This window comes from Camelus dromedarius, chromosome 17 (genome assembly GCF_036321535.1).
Source record: "Camelus dromedarius isolate mCamDro1 chromosome 17, mCamDro1.pat, whole genome shotgun sequence".
Taxonomy (NCBI): Eukaryota; Metazoa; Chordata; class Mammalia; order Artiodactyla; family Camelidae; genus Camelus; species Camelus dromedarius.
The window spans coordinates 9,717,652-9,737,286 of NC_087452.1; the positions used below are offsets into that span (position 1 = coordinate 9,717,652).

A 19,635-nucleotide genomic window follows, 5' to 3' on the forward strand; every position below is an offset into this window, starting at 1 on the left:
GGAGCCTCTGTACTGTTCTCCGGAGTGGCTGCTGTCTTCCATTCCCACCAGCGGTGCCCAGGGGCTGCAGTTTCTCTGCATCCTCACCAACACTTGTCACTTTCTGTTGTCTTGATCATGGCTGTCCTGAGAGATGTGAGGTCATACCTCATTGTGGTTTTGATGCGTGTTTCCCTGATGACGAGCCTCTTTTCGTGTACCTGTTAGCCATTTGTGTATCTTCTTTGGAGAAATGTCTCCTCAGATCATTTGCCCATTTTTAATCAAGTTTGGATTTTTTCTTTTTTTTTTGCTCTTGAGTTGTAGGAGTTCCTTACATATCTTGGATATTAATCTCTTATCAGTTTGCAAATACTTTCTCCCTTTCCACAAGTTTCCTTTTCACTCTATTGTTTCCTTTGCTGTACAGAAGCTTTTTATTCTGATGTAGCCTCACTTGTCTATTTTTGCCTTTGTTTCCTGTCCTTTTGGTGTTCATATCACTTCTAGGACCAGTGTCATGAAGCTTTCCCCCTGTGTTTTCTTCTTGAAGTTTTTCCGTTTCAGTTCTTAAACAAACATCAATTCAAAATGTTTTAAAAATGTAAGCGTATGGTGTAAGATAAGGGTTTGGTTTCATTCTTTTCATCTGCATATCCATTTTCTCTAGCACCGTTTGTTGAAAAGACAACTCTTTCCCAGTTATGTGTTCTTGGTACCTTTGTGGAAGATTAGTTGACCATATACGAAGACATGTGATATTGGTGAAAGGAAAGACGCAGAGGTCAAAGGAATAGAGTGCAGAGAAACAGACCACACAAACACGGTCCATTGATTTTGGACAAAGGTGCCAAGGTAACTCATTGGAGTGAAGATAGTCTTTTCAAAAATGGTGCTGGATTAATTGACGTTCATATTTTAAAAAATGAACCTTGACCCATACCTTGTACATATACAAAAATTAACTCAAAATGTATCATAGGCCAAAATGTAAAATTTAAATTTAGCACCTCTAGAATATCCTGTCCCATATGCTGGCTACATGTGGCTACTTGAATTTAAATAATTAAAACTAAATACAGTGTAACAATTGAACTCCTTTGTTGTTCCAGCCACATGTCAAGTCCTTGGTAGCCGGGTGTGGCTAGCTAAAGCTGTTCTATTAATTAGCTCAGATTACAGTGCATTTCCATCATCACAGAAAGTTCTATTGTACGTAGCTGTCTTGGAAGAAAACGTAGGGCAAACATCTTTGGGATCTTATTTAGGCAAACATTTCTTAGGATACAAAAAACAACCATAAAAGAAAAAAAGTATAAATTGACTTTCATCAAAATTAAAAACTTTTGGTCTTTAAAAAGCTGTACTAGGAAAATGAAATGACAAAAATCACAGACACCAAGAAAAAATATTTTCAAAATATATATTTGATAAAAAATTGGAAACGTGAATATAAAAACCAAAACTTTCAAAATTCAATGATAACAAATAAAAAAGTAAGCAAAAACTTTGAATAAACACTTCACCAAAGAAGAAATATGAATGGTATATTATTTAAAATTTCTGGTCTCACACAGGCATGGTTTGGTGTTTGTTTAATCAGCAAGGGTTGTCTGGCTGGGAAGTTTATGGTCCACTTTTGTTTTCACTGTACCTCTCTGGATCTTAACTTATTCTTAAAGTGTTAATCCTCACAAGTAAAACCTGAGAGAAAAACCTCCAATAAGGTGTGTGTGTGTGTGCGCGTGCGTGCGCACAATCAAACACGTTTTAAAATAGCTGTTTCTAGTTCTCTGAGAGCATCAATAGTGAAAGTAAAAGGAAGCCACAGCCCGTCTGGGGCGATCCTGCGTGGCTTCAGCAGCCTCTCTGGTCTTGTTAGTGAGCAGACTTGCTCAGCCTGTTTGGACCATGAGAGCATGTGACCTTCCCAACTGTATGCAAATCAGCCAAGCCTGAAAACTTGACAGGTGGGTTGTTCTCCTTGTCTTACCCCGAAGCACCTGCCTGGTTTCTGCTTGGGCAAATGTGGAAGGCAGAGTACTGGCCCCCTGAGCGATGTCCATGTCCTAATGCCAGGACCCTGTGAACGTACTGTTACCTTACAGTGCAAAAGGGATTTTGCAGATGTGATTATGTTAGGGCTTTTGAGATGGGGAGATTTCCTGGGATTTTCCAAGTGGGATACTCACAAGGGCCCTAACAAGTGAAAGAGGAAGGCAGGGCATCGCAGTCAGCGTGATGCAGGGAGTGAAGGGACTCACCTGGCCGATTCTGGCTTTGCCGATGCGAGCAGGCAGCAGCCAGGGAGTGCAGGAGCCTCTAAAGCTGACAAAGGCAAGGAAATGGATTCTCCCCTAGGGCCTCCGGAAGGAATTCAACCCTGTCAACCCGTGTTAGACTTTGACAACAAGAAGTCTATGATGATACATTTTTGTGGTTCTAGGCCACTCAGTTTTTGGTAATTTGTTATGGCAACAATAGAAGCCTCATGCAGCATACCTTCAGGACCGTTCCATTTGTAAGTTCTAAAACACAGACACTTTTTTAAGCAGGAGCATACTTTGTCCTTTTTTTTTTTTTTTTAAATTAAGTCTCACTGCCACGCTACCAGGTTCCCCAGTGGGCAGATTTCTTGACCTTACTGTCCCCCTCAACTCTGTGAAATGATGCTCAGTTCAGAAAGTACACACATTGCACGTTCTAAAAAGGACAGAGGTGTTAGAACACAACCCATGTGTTAGCAGTGCCCCTTAGCGCGTGGGCTGTGGACAGCCTGCCACGGAGTTACCTGGGGAGCAGGTTGAACATGCAGCTCCTGGGGCCTGGTCTTTTGCTGCTCCCAGTGGTGTTTTTTTCTTTTTTAAGTCAAGTTTACTGAGGTATAATTTCCATATGTAGTAAAATTGATCCTTTTTAGAATACAGTTCTATGAGTTTTGAGATGCTTACATAGTCATTATCCACCATCACACTGAAGGTATTTGATCACCCCAAATATTTCGCTAGGATCCTTTTGTAATAAATCCACTTCTGATACCTCCTGTCTCCGGCAGCCACTGACCTGATTACTGTTCCTTTAGTCTTGCTTTTTCCAGAATGTCATAGCCAAGGAATGATACATTACATAGCCTTTTGATTCTGACTTCATGTACTTTACCTAATGCTTTTGGGATTTTGAGATTCACCCATGTTGTATATATGTGCATATATAGGTGACCCATAACTGTGTTGCCTCAAACAGCCATCATTTCTTTTTTTTTAATTGAAGTACAGTCAGTTACAATGTGTCAATTTCTTGTGCACAGCACAATGCCCCAGTCATGCATATACAGACATATATTAATTTTCATATTCTTTTTCATTAAAGGTTATTACAAGATATTGAACATAGTTCCCTGTGCCATACAGAAGACATTTTTTTAAAATACATTTTTATATATATAGTGGCCAACATTTGTAAATCTCAAACTCTCAAATGTATCCCTTCCCACCCCCTTTCCCTGGTAACCATAAGATTGTTTACTGTGTCTGTGAGTCTGTTTCTGTTTTGCAGATGAGCTCATAGTGTCTCTCTCTCTCTCTTTTTTTTAGATTCCAAGTATAAGTGATATCATATGATATTTTTCTTTCTCTTTCTGGCTTCATTTAGAATGATGTTCTCTGCGTTCATCCATGTTGCTGCAAATGGCATTATTTTGTTCTTTTTTTATGGCTGAGTAGTACTCCATTGTATAAATATACCACAACTTCTTTATCCAGTCCTCTGTTGATGGACATTTAGGTTGCTTCCATGTCTTAGCTATTGTAAAAAGTGCTGCTATGAACATTGAGGTGCATGTATCTTTTCACATTAGAATCCCCTCCAGATACATGCTTAGGAGTGGGATTGCTGGATCATATGGTAAGTCTATTTAGTTTTTTGAGGAATTGTCATACTGTTTTCCATAATGGTTGCACTGAACTGCATTCCCACCAGCAGTGTAGGAGGGTTCCCTTTTCTCCACACCCGCTCCAGCATTTATCATTCATGCATAATTTCTTGATGCTACCTAAAATGTCTTTTGTCTCTTCAGGTGTGATCTGAGAACTGCCCTAATTCTCCATGGATTGTGGAGGGATGGTCTTCTGGTGTGGTTAGAGAGGGAATGGGGCAGTGAGAGGGGTAAGGAGGTACACGTGGGTCTGAGTGTCCACCTTCGTGGAGACAACACAAGCCCAGCTTTGTCCTCTGTAAGAATGGACAGGAGGGGGAGAGATTGGGGTTGCCTCGTTGGAGGGAGGGAGCCACGGAGGACGGTTTTTGAGTGGTGAAGCAGGAGTCTTGGAGCCAGAGGCATTAGGATGACAGGTCATTTAGAAGATTAAATGGTCAGCCCCTAAAAGAGTAGTGTCGTAAATGCAGCTCCTTTTGGGCCACCGCTAAGTATCCCTTCCTTAGTGAAAGAATCCTGGTGGGTCTTGATTCCAAAACCCTTGGGCAGATAACGTGAAGGTTTGCAAAGAGTCCCCCACCCCCGCGCCACCAAACGTCTTGAACCCTTCCGTCTGGCAGGAGTTGTGTGAGGCACTGAAGGAACCAGTTTCAGCCCTTACCCTTAAGAACTCTTGCTTTGCGCCTCTTAGAACTCTTGCCTGGTGTTTACAGACGGCCCCCAACCAGGTGCGCAGGTGGAGGCCCCAGCACCTTTTCGGCAGGATTGCACCGGGCACAGTGAAGCACCGGCAGAGAGTGATGCGGGCGCTGCGGTCAGCCAACCCCCGCGTGCGGGGCCCGCGGCTGCGGAAGGCGGACTGTACGTGCGGCTTCTGTGAGGGACTTGAGCGTCCGGATTTTACTGTCCGCGGGGGTCCTGGAACTGATCCCCCGTGGAGACCGCAGGACGACTGTGTAGGATCAGTACTCAAGTTCTCGTTTGGCCACATGGCTTCACCTTTCTAAATTGATTTCTTCTTTTCTAAGATGGGGAGGTACCAGGAAGGGGGCAAAAAAAAAGCTATACTTTAATTTAAAAAAAGGCAATTTGCTTTTTGGGTTGAAAGCTGAAGACAGATGAGTTACAGTCTTGTTTGTTTGGTCTAGGCAAGGGGCTAACCCAGGTGGGAGTGGTTGAGACCAGGGGGCTAACGTTGTTCTGCATTGTCAAGAGACAAGAATTTTTAGTTTTTCACTTGAAGCCAGAGGGAAGTTTTCTTGTTTTTCTTTTGCTTTTGTTTGGGCAGGGGTGGTGAGGGAAGTGGGTCCTAGCATTAGGCTCAAGATGAGAAGAGAAATTGCTACTCCAGCGACAAAGAAGGAAAAGGACAGAGAGCTTTGATATCTGATTCTCAATTTTAAATAGTTTCCTACTATTTATTTGTTATTCATCTGTTTGTTATAGTCATTTCCTACTAAAGAGCTGCTCTTTACAACACTCAGGTGTTTATATGTTTTGGAGGCAGAGGGTACAGAGGGCTGTGTCTGCACTCGGGTGGAGTGGAATAGAGAGGGGAGATGGGGGGAAATGGCTGCAGTCAGGAACCAGGATAAGAAAATGACAAGGGATCATTAGGAAGTTGTAAGCACTCACCTGAGGATCCTGGAAATTATTAAGGAGAGTCCTGGGCTTCCTAGAATTACGTGAGATCCGGTCTAGAATTTGCCTTTGAATGTTAAGTGGAAGATGGTACAGTTTCGAGCCATGCACGTGTCAGGGACAGTAGCTGCTTAACAGAGTTGGGAGGCTTACACGAGAGTGTAGGTAAAAGTACGTGATGAACTAAGGAAGTAGATCACCCCTATGGGAAAATGTCTTCCCATGAAGTTGTTGAAAAAAGGAAGTCAGATTTAACTTCAGCACCAATCAGAAACGTGAGGTTAATTATCTGGAAGTTACACACTGTAGAGTAGTTTTCTTTTCTTATGAATTCAGTTCAAACTGATAGTAAGAACGTAATTTGGATATTAAAAGTACAGTTTTTACAGATGATTTGATGTGACCCAAACACGTCACGTTAAGACCTGGGGATCTGGGATCCCAGCGTAGTAACTTCAGGCCTGTTTAGTAGGAACACAGGTAGCTTTTGGTCACGCGGCGTTTGGCTGAGGTTGCGGGTGGGGAAGAAGGAAGCGATCGTGTTACGGAGGAATGGGAAGTGACCTTTGTGGGTCTTTCCCAGGCACTCGACGTATACGGTCTCTCTTAAATCTCACTGCGACCCAAAGAAGTGCTGGTGTCTCTACTCTTTAGATGGTGTGTGTGTGTGTGTGTGTGTGTGCAAATTATAATGATTCAAGAACTTGCTTAAAGTCATAGCCCTGAACTGGTAGAGCTGGTGTGAAGACTGTCACCCGCCTCGAAGCCCACTTCTCCCCCCCAGCACGCTGCCGTCGGGGCTCTGAAGTAAACCGACACTCAGCACACAAGCCTGGTGCGGCTCTGGTCTCCGCATCCCAGCCTCACCCCACATCTTCACAGTTTTCCTTCTAGCGGACATTTACACAAAGCTTCTGGTAAGACTGCATGAGATGCCATAGGTGAACATACGTGAGAGAAAAAAAAATTAAGTAGCTTAATTAAGTTCTGGAGTGCACAGGTTGAATTCCTGGGTTGTCTCAGGTGTCACTCTTGACACGGGACCAGCCCTCTTTTGTGAGGTCTTTACAGAAATGCTGGCAAACTCTTTCCATTAGTGGTTCTTGCATACGATATGCACTTCTTATGTTGTGGGACTCGTCTTTTTTTTGTTGTTGTTGTTCAGAGTTCACCCTAGGGGTTTTCTCAGACTCGGCATTCTCATCCTCTCGTGGGTTTTCGCTTCCCTTTTCCTCTCCAGGCTGGGTGGGTGATGCACCCCTAGGTGCCGGGAGCCTCTTTCACACTGGCTTGTCATGACCTTAAAGTACTTTAAGTTTCTCCTTAGGTTAATTCCTTTTTATTCATTTATTTTTTAATGTAGTCCCCCAGTAAGCTAGAGGTTTGTGTTACCCGGTGAGTTTAAAACACCAGTAGCTGGAGAGTCCACAGCCCTTGAGCACTGTCTGAGTTGACCAAACGGAAAACCTGCCTGTGGTCTGCCTTTTTACGTTCTTCGTTTTGGTAGGTTTGGGGGTCTGGACTTGAAGGCAGCCATTAGGTTGTAAGAGTTGCCAAAGGCGGCGTACGATAGCGTTGACGGAAAAATGTTTGCTCGGTGATCAGAATTGTCTTTGTTGCTAATTGCCACCCTAGCTGTCCCGTCGATAACTCACGGGGCCCAAGAGTCGTTCTGAGCTGCAGCCACCCACAAAAACCACACACATGGCATTTTGCTCAAAACTCTACTTTAACCACTACTTTGTGATGCAAAACTGGTGGAATTTTGGGTACTTTCTGTAAAATCGAAATCTTCGAGGGGGTTTTCCAGCATTCTGGTTGAGTGTTCACAAATGATCAGAGTAACGGAGAGCAGGCAGGGTTTGCTCACAGACGCTGACCTGCGTGGTAGAACAGGATGCCAGTCTGTGCCCCAGTGTTTTCACTGGGAGAAGCCACCCTGATCGAGAGAACAGATTCTCCTTTTGAGAAGTGCAGTTAAACAGGTGGTATTTATAGGAGATGTGTAGCTGTAAAAGAGAGATTTGTAGGGGCTTCTTATCTTTGCCACAGAGTTTTCAGTCATGACAGGTTAATCATATTCAATACTTTCTAATGTGTAGCTCCTCTTATGAAAGAGATTCGAAAAGAAGAGCACACCAGTTTGCACTGTAGGACAGGATACAATTCTGCATAAGAACGTTCTGTCAAGGGAGAGCTCTTTTGGGCAACCTGATTCCGGGTGAGATGCCACAGCCCTTTCTAAAAGGGGGGGAGCAGGTGCTAAGAGCTCGCTCCCGTTTGGCTGGCTCAGCAGTCCTTTGATTATTCTGGAGCCGAGTCCTTGGGCAAGTTACTCGACCACTCCAAGGCTCAATTTCTTATCTTTAATAAAAGTTTCACTCCCGCTCTGTGGTTTGGTTTACAGAACACATTGTCTCAGGAGCCTTCAGGAGGGGGGTCCTTTGTGACTGTATCATATCCTGTGTCAAGCTGACTTTTATTGTCATATAACTTAAGCATTCTGTCAAGCGCATTTTGTTTTTCAAAATTTATGAAAACATTATTTTAGCAAACACCACCTCTACTCCTGGAAGCAGGTAGTTATGCTCCTTTTGTATCTAGTAGTAGTGGAGGAATCAATTTCCATCTATGCAGCCCGGAAGTCGGTTTAATGGTCTCATGATTAGCCTTAAAATAACTGTCAGAAACTTTCAGGCTGTTTCACATTAATGCATTACCCCAACCAACCACAGTAGGAGGATACAGAAATCTATAATTGAGGTTTTAATGGGTTAATTCCTTAGTTTACTGAGAAGATCTTGGTAATTTCCCACTGCTACGTAAGTAAAGCTTTGTTTCGTTTGCTACTGCAAAGACCGGGTTGCTGGTTCACTTCCACACATAAAGTATGCTTGCTTTATAATTTATGTTAGGAAATGTTTAAACAGGGTGGAAGAGCAGTTATTACAGGAGCAGAATCAAGCAATTCATTTTCAGAAAGTAGAACCAAATAAAACTGACTGAGGAGCAACCAGTAATGAACGTGGAAACAAACCAAGCAAGTTGAACCCAGTTTTTAAAGAACAAAATAAAAAGAGCTGTATTTGGTATGTGTGCGTGAGGAGGACGGAATGTCAGTTACAGCGCTGGGACCCTGCACCCAGAGTGGAAGCTTTATTGGTAGGGAAAACAAGGTTTATCGCTACACAATGTTAGGGACAGAAGTAGAAAAGGGCAAGATATTATAAATGCTAGAAAAGTAGAATGGAGTTCCCCAGAGCCTTTGATATAACAAATGGGTCCGTTAAGGAAATTGGCAGAATCTTGATGCCTGAGTTGGTGCTACAGCAAACGTTAAAAATTAATCAGAGACAAAAAGACTGTCTTGCTTGTTAGCGCTATGCTGTCAACATTGGTTCCTCAGCCTGATGGCTCTGATTCTTCACCCGGGGAAGTAGCCCTGCAGGTGACTTGGACCTTGGTCCTTGAAATAGAGGTGTTGAAAAAGCGATGTCTGGAGAGAGGTGAAATCACAATTGCACATCAAAGGCCACAGGAGTTAGAACTTGAGACTTTGTGTTTCAGTTGTACCAGCTTTGTGTTCACGCCTGAACTTGAGGGGTAGGACCTGCCGCACGTAGGGCAGAGTGGCATTCCAGTGTCGTTTATTTTCTGCTGAAGCTGGCAAACTGGAGTGAAGATTTATATCTTAGGTGACAGGATTCAAACGAGACATGAGAAACCTGTAAAAGCCACAACCTGAACATGTCAATGCAGAGCTTCCCAGTGAACAGGATGGGATGGGGCTTGGGAGACAAGGCACACACACCGCCTGGCCGTGCTGGGCAGCTCGGGAGATCAAAGAGGGACCCGAGGGGAGCAGGTCCTTGCGGCTGGGGCCCATGGGGTGGGGTTCAGCAGGGAGTGACGGGTTGTTTATAGATACAAGTATACATCTATCTTGGGCTTGCCTTACTATGGAAAAAGGCTGTGGAGATCTGCTGTGCTGAGTGGAAAATTATTCACTTGCTTTTTCAAGTTATTGAATTTATAAAGCAGCAGCATTGGTTTTGAAACTAGGCATTTAACTGGAATTTAATCCTGACCTAGTTCCCAACGTTGGATGGTCATTATTGTGATTTACCAAAGCACAGAGAAAAATCAGTGTAAAAAGAGCAACCAGGGTGAGCCTTGCTCTTGGGAGGAAACCAGTTTCCCCACCTTTGGGAAGACGAGCTAGCTTTGTAAGACATTTTCAACTGTCGTGCTGAAGGCCTCCGACCCCTGGGCATGGACGAGAACTGACCTCGCTGTCTGTGATTCCTCCGCATTGCAGAGAGCAAGTTCAAGGAGGCGTGAGCCCTAGAAGGCACTCCTGCCCGCGTGGTGTGTGCCAGGGCGCTCGTGACAGCCTGGCTGCCACTCGCTCAGCTAGAAGAACGAACGGCCGCGGTCCACCCCTCCCCGTATCTGTCCAGGTGGTTCTCAGAGTCATCAGTCAGGTAAGCACTTTCTGAATTAATCTGATAAGCAAACCAGTTGTAGTTTACGTTGGTCCTTAAGAACATACATAATTGGAATGGCTGTTACAACACAGAGATGTCAAAATGAAAGTCACCAGTCAGTCACTGTATATTATTCTGCATCATTTATTAAATATTTATTTTATATATGCATTTACAAACTTTACTCATTTCAGAACTCTGCTTCCAATACATTTTAAAACTTATTTTTTGTAGAGAGGTTCTCTTGTAAAATGAGAGCCATGTACAAAAACTAGGCAACAGATATAAAAGTTTCCTTTCATACTTCTCATCCATCAAGAAAAGAAATCTTATGTGACAGAACTAAAACCAAAATGTGGCCCTTTCACAAGAACAACATGTCAGTGTTCAAACTATGAGTTCTAATGGGGTAGGTCGTATTTCATCTTTATATGGCTCTATGTGGTTTAATACTTCTTAGCTACTGTAGCACGTTGGTTCAGATGAAGAAAAAAAAATCAGCTCTACCATTTGGACTAGATAATCTAGAGACCATCAGTTATTCATTTCTTTATAACGTGACACCAAAATTCACCTAGGAGATGACACTGATTGGCTAGCTAGTAAGCATTTATCCCAAACGTGGCATAAAAAGTTCCCTTTAAAAAATTCATTAACTTGGCAAGCTAAAGTCTGAGCATCTAATTTAGCTCTCTTATTTAAAGACACAGTTCGTTTAAATGATCAATTCAGAAGCCTAAAAGAATCTTTGAGACTACAGTTGCTTGTCTTAAAATGAGTGCTGACTCGACAGTTCAGACTTGGAGCACTGTCACTGTAAGACAGAGGCACTGATGCCACTAGCAACGAGAAGCAGCATCACCACAGGATAATCACACGGTACACAATGCCCAGGGGCCTGAAACTCACTCACTATTAATATGATTTTGGCAGCAGCATCATTGGATATTTAACCGTTTATTACGTACTATTAACACACCAGCTTCAAAGATGTGCACTCCCATTAGGATACTCAGGAGTTACAAGTTTATTGTGATTGCATAATTGGTATTGCACAGTTTTATAAAAAACATAAATACTGGCTATTCTAGTTTTAAATACAAAATAATGTCATCTACTTTTAAATCTATAATCTGGTTCAAGTGCAAATCAGGTGCTTTCTTTAGTCCTTCCAAAAAAGGCATCTTTAATATTTTTGGCACAGATGAAATTTCATCCTGCCAACAATTTAATTACAATACATATATCCCAACCTTTAGAGTAGCAATCATATACATACAGTATAAAACTGAGTATTTACAAATATACTAAGCATAAAGGTAACATTCTTGGGTGAATCAGAACTAATTAGCCATACCCACACTAAAAATAATTTAAAAAGGTAAATGCGATTCCTTTATTTCATTTGCTTATGCTGGCTGCTGTGGGTTGACATTCATGTGAGGAGGATGTCCTAGAAGGCCGATTCTTTGTTTCTGCTTCCTTTGTTCTGTCATCTGGAAAGTTAAAAAGTTTCATCATTAGACTCAGACATTTCCTGTACGTCAGATCGTATACTGAACCATAGATTTACCTCTGTGGTTACGGTTTATACTGAAACCCACTTTCTACAAATAGCGTACCATCAGTATATCAAACACACAGAACTTCAAAAAGGACCTCTTCCTAGGCAGAATGGGAAATTCTGTGCCCTAGTCATGCAGTGTGACATTCAGAAATGCTGCTTGCTACTTGTTTCATAAAGGAACCAAACCCAGTAAAAGCACAAGATTCTCGAGCCTTTCCCAACTCTATTTTCAAATGATGGCTTTGTGTGACAATAACAGCACACTCAACTGTCAAGAAGAGCAGTGTGCTTAGAATCCTGGGTTTGACCGGGATTCAGCCCCTGGTCTTCAGAAGACCCTGATTCCTGTTTCCAGTGACTCTTGGGTAGTTTTGATTTGAGAGAAAAAAAAATATCACACAGCCTTTCTAGGAAGATGAGGAATGTCCTCACCTGTGAGGTCCAGAGAGATTCAATACCATAAATAATGCCCTGGCACTCCGTGGTGACTCTTCCTTGCCACCCACAGGCGCCAAGGTCAGGAGAGACCTGTCCTAGGGCTGGTCAAGTGAAAAAGGACTTTCAGAACGAGAGGCTGGTACTGTTGATTTGGCTGCTGAACTAAATCAGTTCTCATGCTGATGAGCATCTAAGTTCTGTTCTGGGTATAATTAATTCCCTGCACTTACCCAGTTAGTCCTAGCTCCGGATTTGATGCCGGGCATTTAAGTCAATTAAGATAAAAGGGTGGTTATGAAATATGTATTAGATAATGTGGTTATCTACAAGTGGCCTAAGATCTTGCTCCTAGATTTCTGGTTTCCTAAAATCAGAGACGAACTAGGGAGCAGTAGTAAAAAGAACGTGGGCTTTGGAATCAGACAGACCTGTTTCCATGACAGTTTTATGTTATTTAACTTTTCAGAGTTTCTTCCTTCATACAGTTAGGGTGATAGTTCCTGTCTCCTGGGTGGAGGGCGGGGAGGCGGTATGTAAACTTTTTAATAGAGTGTATGTCACACAGTTGGCGCTTAAATCTCAGTTTTTCACTTGGACTAATTTTTGGTACAAAATATCCAGAGAGAACATCAGGTAAGGTTCAATTTTAAAGTGGTTGCTTTTTCTTATTCAAAACATAGCGGTTTTCCTTTCACATCAAAATACTATTTTTAGGCTCCTGTGAAATGCCTTCAGTGATAGTTTAGAAGGGAAGATTTATAAGCAGTGAATATTCCCCAAAGGTAGCTTTTAATAAAGCCCTTTCTAAAGAACTGAGTTAGGATCTTCCAGCCAGCCCCTGGAGTTTCCTTAGACAGGTGACAGGTCTTTAAACGTGGTGTCACACGTGACACCATACTTGACAGGCTCAGCCGAGGAAGGAGAACCTCATGTGACCCGTGGAGTAAGTTCACGGTTAGATTGTAACGCAGGCTGTAACTCAGGCACCGCACTGCCTGCTACTTCAGACACTCAGTGCAGGTTCCCTCACCAGCCCCTTGGCGGGCAGCCTTAGAGGGAATCCCATACACGCAGCTAGACTGAATCATCTTGGCATTCTCGTGGATTCAGGCATCGTGGTGGGCTCAGCCCCTACTGAAGGATACTTTACTCCAAGCTTCCATTGAAAGCTGCTGAGGTTTTCAGTGGTTAAAGCTGGCCCTGAAGGCTTCTTCCGTACTGTTTCTGTAAGAAACTACGTCCTTTGGAGATGACCTTTTATGTAAGCGAATCTCCATGCCTGCTCGTCAAATGAGCTTTTTCTGACTTTTCAGTCTGTTGGCTCTTCAGTTCCCCTAAACTGTGTCCCTTCCAACAGAGGGGCCTCCAGCTGGTGGCATAGCATCCTTCCCTCTTCTGCGGACACCACCCGATACGCAGCGGTGGTCGTGGTCTCATGTTCTAATTTTCTAGGTTTGTCTTCCTAAAATAACGACTGCATTGCCCTCCCTCCCTCATAAAAGCTAAAGCTCCTCCCTAATTTCACTCAGCGGCCAGACCCTGGGCTCAGGCAGGGACAGTCCTGGCAAGTTCAAGTACCCAGTACACACCGATCTCGTTTTCGGTTTTCCTAGAATAATGGCTCTTAAACTTTGGCACACACCAGAATCACCCAGAAGGTTTGTTAAAACACAGATCAAGGGCCCACAAACAGTTTCCGATTCCGAAGGCCGAGGGTAGGGCCGCTGAATTTGCCTCTCTAGCTAGTTCCCAGGTAATGTTGCTGTTGCCGATCTGGGTGGGACCATGCTGTTGCTCTAGAAGAGCTTTTCGCTGATGAGCTCAGACATAGGCCAGATCGCAAGATCTTAGAGAAGATCCTCTGCACTTAAGCACACAGTAGGCACACACATCTGACTGCCCAAATTCTGCTTTGGTCAACCGTAGCCTTTCAGACAGACAGAATGGCTGTCATTTAAGTGACTGATAAGTGAAAAGGACTAGGCCAGCTGCTTCGGTATTTGACCCTTTGGGCTTGATCGCCATCCAGTTACAGTCATCTGGGAACAATAATGGACACACAGTCCGCTAAGAACCAAATCTGGCCTGTAAGAAACCGAGTTCAACACTGCTGGACAGTTCAGTGTCCCAGGCCCCTTGGGATATATTCTCACATAATTCCTGGCTTTACTAGCTCAGTTCTACCTACCTACCTAGCTACCTGCATACATTCACATGCGCTGGATATCTTATTTACGGCATCACTGTTACCTACTACTGTTACCTATGTCAGAACAAATAAAAATAATGGCCGAGGTCTATCCTTGGCATACTGTCCTAGAGTATCCTCTCTGGACATTTGAAACAAAACTACTAGATAAAATATCCATCAGATTCAGATCTACGGTAAGTAACTTAACTCAAAATTCTAATACTGAAAAATCTATTTTGAATAGTGTGAAATGTCCCAGTTGTAGTAAATTCATTTTAATATCCTCGAAATTCACAGTTAGGTGAGGATGAGCATTTGAAGCAACGCTCTTCTTCATAATCTATATAAACACAGAAACTAGCTTGAATTTCAGCATTCTTTCTTTTGAGCCGATCTAAACAAGAAGCATACGATACTGTAGCTTTACAAGCCAGATGCAACCAAACATCTGAAAGATCTTTCACGAAAACACTAACAGTTGAGTGCAAATGGGCACAACTTCATCCGCCAGCACTGACAGGCTGGCACAGGAGCACGAGGACACCACAGTCTGCCTTCATGTCAGCAAGGTCTTGGTTACCAGGCTTCTACAGAGCCAGGAAACTCTAGCCACCAGAGCTGATTTTTACAGTCCTATAAAAGCAGTCCTGCTCCTAACCAGGAGCCCAGAACACTGGCAAGGAAAACTGAAAGATTGCTTGAATGCGGTTTTCCTGATTCACTGTAAACGTACAGATGTGCACATTCCTGATCCCCAGGGTGCTGTCCTGACCCTTTCTCTCTGACCAGGCAGACCCTTCCTCCAGCTCTGACACCCAGCTCCCGCATTACCGCCTCTGAGAGGGTTTCCGGGGCAGGTACTCAAATCCTCTCCCCAGGCCCAGGCTGAGTGAATTGCTCCCTCTTCCTCATTCCCAGAGCAGTCTGTTCGAACCTCTGTTCCACACTGACCACGCCGAGTTAGAATTCATTTGTTTACTTATTGGTCTCCCACTCTGGACGATTAGTTCCATGAGGAAGGAGAGTAGGTTCTATTCGACTTTGTAACCCCAGTACCTAGGGCTGCACCGGGCAGACGGGCGTTTCATCCATGGCGGTTCAAAGAGCAAACGGAATCACCCAGAACACAGCGCCGTTCCTTGAGCACGCCATGCGCATTCGTGCCTCTGCTCCTGCCGATCCCGTTCCTGGGATGGGCCCTGCTGCGCTTCCCTGCTAGCTCCCAAGTCACCTGCTCGTCGGACTGGAGAAGCCAGACTCCTCCCACACGCCGAGCCCCACGCAGCAGTACCCACTTCTCTGCGCCCCGTGAGCCTTAATGCACGCCTCGGCTCACAGAACGTCTCGTACCATCATGCCGTTAGCAGCCTGCTGCTTTCTGGCTACATCACCGTGTCCGAGAGGGCAGACGTTACCTTTGGCCTCTTTTGTGGTTCCAACACAGCATAAGGAACATAGACATTCAAGTAACGTTTGTTTAACATTCCATTTTCCAGCTGTGGGCAGTTATTCTAACCTTTTGTTCTTCCTTCCTTCCTTCCGCAGTTAATAAGATAAACCCGTTGCGTGAAAAATGCCAAACACTGGAACGTGCTAACATGATCTGAATTCTCAAGCACTACTTGTATTCCTGACAGCTACACAGAAGGGTCACCGTCCTACATGCAGGTGGGAAACGTGTTCAAGACAGTGAACCCTTCTCTCAATATTTGTTCTTTCGCATTATGAAGAAAAAATGTAAGTCCTTACATTAGTTCTCCTCGGAATAAGAATGTAAGAGAATCACATTTAGTACTGAGAGCCTCTTGGGAGGGGGACCTTCGAGATGCATCATTAAGTAACACTTAGAAGAGCGATTTTAATTAATGGTTCTTGGCAATAATAGAAAAACCACTGACCAGGTTTTCACTCGTATCCTTGTAAGAACTCTCTCTCCTCAAATGGGCGTTTGAAGAGGACAGCCACCACAGAGGCCAGTAACGGTAAAGAGTAAAACCAAAGGCATTCAAACTCTCATTGCTCCACTATGCTGGGTTTGGACCAGAAGAGCTGAGAAAATATCTAAGTGATGAAGCAGTTTTTGTGTTTTCCAGCCCTTTCACCAGTGAATGGTATTCTTTCACAGCTGTTGTAGAAAATATCTATCACAGAGCTTCTCGCTCATGAATCACTCGTGGGGTTTTTATTTTTTTAATTCAAAATTTTTTTTCCCTTCCAAGGGCAGGAATTCTCACACTTACCATTTACAGACCAGCACCTCTCTAACCTATCTGCATGATTTTTCATGCAGAACAACTTAAGAAATCTTCATGACTGTAATATACCAAATTTAATAAAATTCAAATGTTTTCAGCAAGTAGATTCTCAAATGCTTTAAAGTTTTGTTACAAAATCAAAAGAAAATGTTGACTAATTCCTTTTGAAAAAAGCAGATTTTCCCCAGTAAAAGCAATGAATTTTCCCCATCTTTCTGGGCACCTTAAAACCTAAGCAGATCAGTCCTGGTAAAGGCACTGGAGAATATATTACTGTTTCCTCATACTTCTTAGTCTATGGTATCTTCCAGGAAAAAGTGGTTCAATTTCAAATTCATTCTCAGGGGAAAGATTTTCTGAAGAATGGTTACAACTGCTAACTTTAAACAAACAAAATACAAAAAGAGCTGAAAAGAAGCAGTTTAAACCATACCGGTGTTGATGTCACTTAATGAACCTCAGTCCATATGTAATCTAGTTTTACATACTTCGTTCAAGCCAAAATTTGGGTTTCACAGAATCAGCTGCAGTGCCTAGCCTCGTCTCCACTCAGTGGTGTAAAAAAACGGCAGTGACTGTGTCCTCCGTCACGTCTGAAGTACGTGATGCAACTTCTGAAATTTCAGTGCTTTTTTTTTTTTTTAAAAAATTGAGTAAGAATTTACACAGTCAGCCACGAAGGGCAAACAGGGTACAGTGACAAAACAAAACAAGGGAAAATAAAAACATAATGCCAAAAAAAAAAAAAAAGAAAAAAAATCGAACCCAGACCTGCAGGACCAGGAGTTCCAGCCTGGCAAGGTCATGTGAAGTTAGACAGCTTTCCTAGCGCCTGCTGTGTACCTCAGCGTCCTCACCAGTAAAAGGGGGGATGTAGGTGAGATGCCACCTGCTACTGGGTGCCTCCTACACCTGGGATATGCTTGATGCTAAGCCCTCGGCTTCAGTTCCCTCTGCTGACAGGTGGGTCTGCAACGTGTGCATCAGCGAAGCAGCTTTAGAATCCACCTCAGGGAGCAGTTCAGCGCACCAGATTCTTAGGGCCTGTGGAGAAGGGCTTGTGCGTTATTTATCATCTCAGAACACCCAGTAATAGTTGGTCTCAGACATGTTTAAAAATGGCACTTTCTGGAGCGCTTGATCGTTTAAGTCTGTACCAGATCAATTTTTGGAAGATCCTTTTGGCATCTAATGCAAAACGTCTGGGTTAACTGAGATCTGTGTTGCCACGGCTTGCTCAGAGGGAGAGGCAGGGAACTCGAGCACGGTTGGCCGTGTTGAGTTCGTCTTGCTCGTCGTGGGCAGGGGGTGGGCAGGAGCAGCGGCAGCAGACAGCGTGCTCCATCGGGGCGGTCCTGTGGCACATCCGTCGGGGGGGTCACAGCGGGGGTGGGAAGTTAATAAAATAATAAGCAAAGTAATCCAGTTAGATCTTCGTTAGTTTTACCTCTTTAGGTTATTACTCGTCTTAGGTGGTTACCAAGCTCAGTGCCGTAGACAGCCTTCATAAATAAGGCCTTCTGTTCTCATTAGTCTTTCTTATTTGCTTCTCAATGCACGTGAAAGGGAAGAACCCGAGGCCAAATGGTATCTTGGGTACAGCCGGGAACAATTTAGTTAGAAAAGAAACACAACCTAAAGTAGGACTGTGAAAAGTGCGGTGTAAACCGTCTTCAAGAAGAGTGTATTCTAGCCAGGGCCTTCCCTGTGCTTACGTCCCTCAGAGCGCTCGGGCACCCGCGGGGGACCGGAGGCTCACCGCCAGGCCCGCCGTGCCCGGTGACCGCTGCCGCGCAGGACGTCGCGCCTTGTCCGTGGAGCTGGTTAAAAGCATCCAGCACCGCGTACAGGGTCCGAGTGGGGTGACCCCAGGCAGCCAAGGCGCAGCCCGAGTCCCTGCCACCGCGCTGCAGTCCTGGTGAACCACCCGGTGACCAGGGGTGCTCATGTGTAAGGGGGTCAGAAAGGGGAAGGAGTGCACAGGGTTTGGTACAAACTTGCCCCCTCCCTGCAGCGTAGTTCCGGGAGAAGCATTTATCTGTGGACAGGGAGCCGGGTGGGTGGGCCGTCTCTAGCGTCAGTTGTGTGGTGCGGGGGTGTGTCCAGGTTGTGCCCTGTCTCGTCCCCAGCACCTGCCCTACTGCCTGGGGTACGGGAGCCACTCAGGAAGGGTTTGGCCCCTGAATGAACCAGAAGGAGCTTTTCCTTGACTGTGGTTTATCCCAAGATGCTGAACTGAACTATCTGCGGTGAGGAGTTCATAGATTGAAGGGCTAACGTGCAAAACTAGAAACAGCCTTTAACCTTCTGTCAGTGAAGAAAGAAAACAGAATAGCTTTACACATTGCGTGTGTGTGTGTGTGTGTGTGTGTGTTTTGTGTGTGTGTGCAGCCCTTCACTGAAGTAGTTTGCATTTTCTCATTTTCTGGTTTTGCTTTTTATATTAAAACCTCGTCCTTAGCAGCCCTGAAAGTAGTGTCACGGGCTCCTCCCGTGAAGGGGCAGCGCCGGGGGAACGGAGGGGAAACGGGTGGGCGCGGTGAGCCAGCCCCGCTTTGCCCATTTCCTGCCCCCTCCAGGTGTGAGCGCCGCCGGTCCCTCCCGGCCAGCCTTGCGTGTGTGGTGCTGTGTGTGCGTGTAAGGACTCCCTTACCTGGTCCTTGAGTTCTGACAGCTGGCCAGAAAGGTTGGTGACGAGCTTCATGGTGGACTCCAGCTTCTCCTGCAGGTTCCTCAGCTCGTTCTGTTCTCCCTCAGAGTCGCTGCTCACCAGGGACATGGCTCTCATCCTTGGGAACCAGTCAAGGTTTCTTTCCTAGAGTCCACATTAGGGGGAAAAAAAAAGAAAAAGAGGGAGTCACTTCTAGGAGGAGAGACAAGAGAGGCGGTCTCCGTGGGCATCTCTTCCCTGTGCCATCCTGTCACGCTGTCCCTGAGTGTTGCAGACCTCACGTACGGTGCTGTGTATTTTTTTTAAGCCATTCAGTAAGTATCTTTCTAATTGAATATAATTAAGCTCTCTTAATTCCAAGAAGTCACGTTAAAATTAAATGCAGGGAAAAGGTTTCCAAACAAGATTCCTATCTTCAAATTGGAATACTGCCAATGTGTCTCTGCAAATTACACAGCTAGTAAGATTGGAG

General features: G+C 44.4%; 1 protein-coding gene and 1 long non-coding RNA gene across 14 annotated transcripts in view; one reads left to right on the forward strand and one right to left on the reverse strand.

Annotated features, from left to right (window-relative positions):
- The window catches only part of LOC116158286 (uncharacterized), a 92,287-nt gene extending 75,694 nt beyond the window's left edge, over positions 1-16,593 (forward strand). For 4 of the 5 annotated variants that reach the window (XR_010384788.1, XR_010384789.1, XR_004142557.2 and 1 more), the window contains 2 exons: positions 9,873-10,038; positions 15,783-16,593. This is a non-coding gene — a long non-coding RNA (uncharacterized LOC116158286). Of the gene's footprint in view, positions 1-1,820; positions 1,950-9,872; positions 10,039-15,782 lie in introns of those variants that run through there. The other variant, XR_010384791.1, reaches the window with a different exon arrangement.
- ITPR1 (inositol 1,4,5-trisphosphate receptor type 1) overlaps positions 10,170-19,635 on the reverse strand; it is a 299,982-nt gene continuing 290,516 nt past the window's right edge. For all 9 annotated transcript variants that reach the window (XM_031470776.2, XM_031470775.2, XM_064496296.1 and 6 more), the window contains 2 exons: positions 19,146-19,307; positions 10,170-11,537 (listed from right to left, as the gene is read on the reverse strand). In XM_031470776.2, the coding sequence (XP_031326636.1) occupies positions 11,451-11,537; positions 19,146-19,307 (249 nt within the window). In that variant the 3' untranslated portion in view covers positions 10,170-11,450. The remainder of the gene's footprint in view (positions 11,538-19,145; positions 19,308-19,635) is intronic.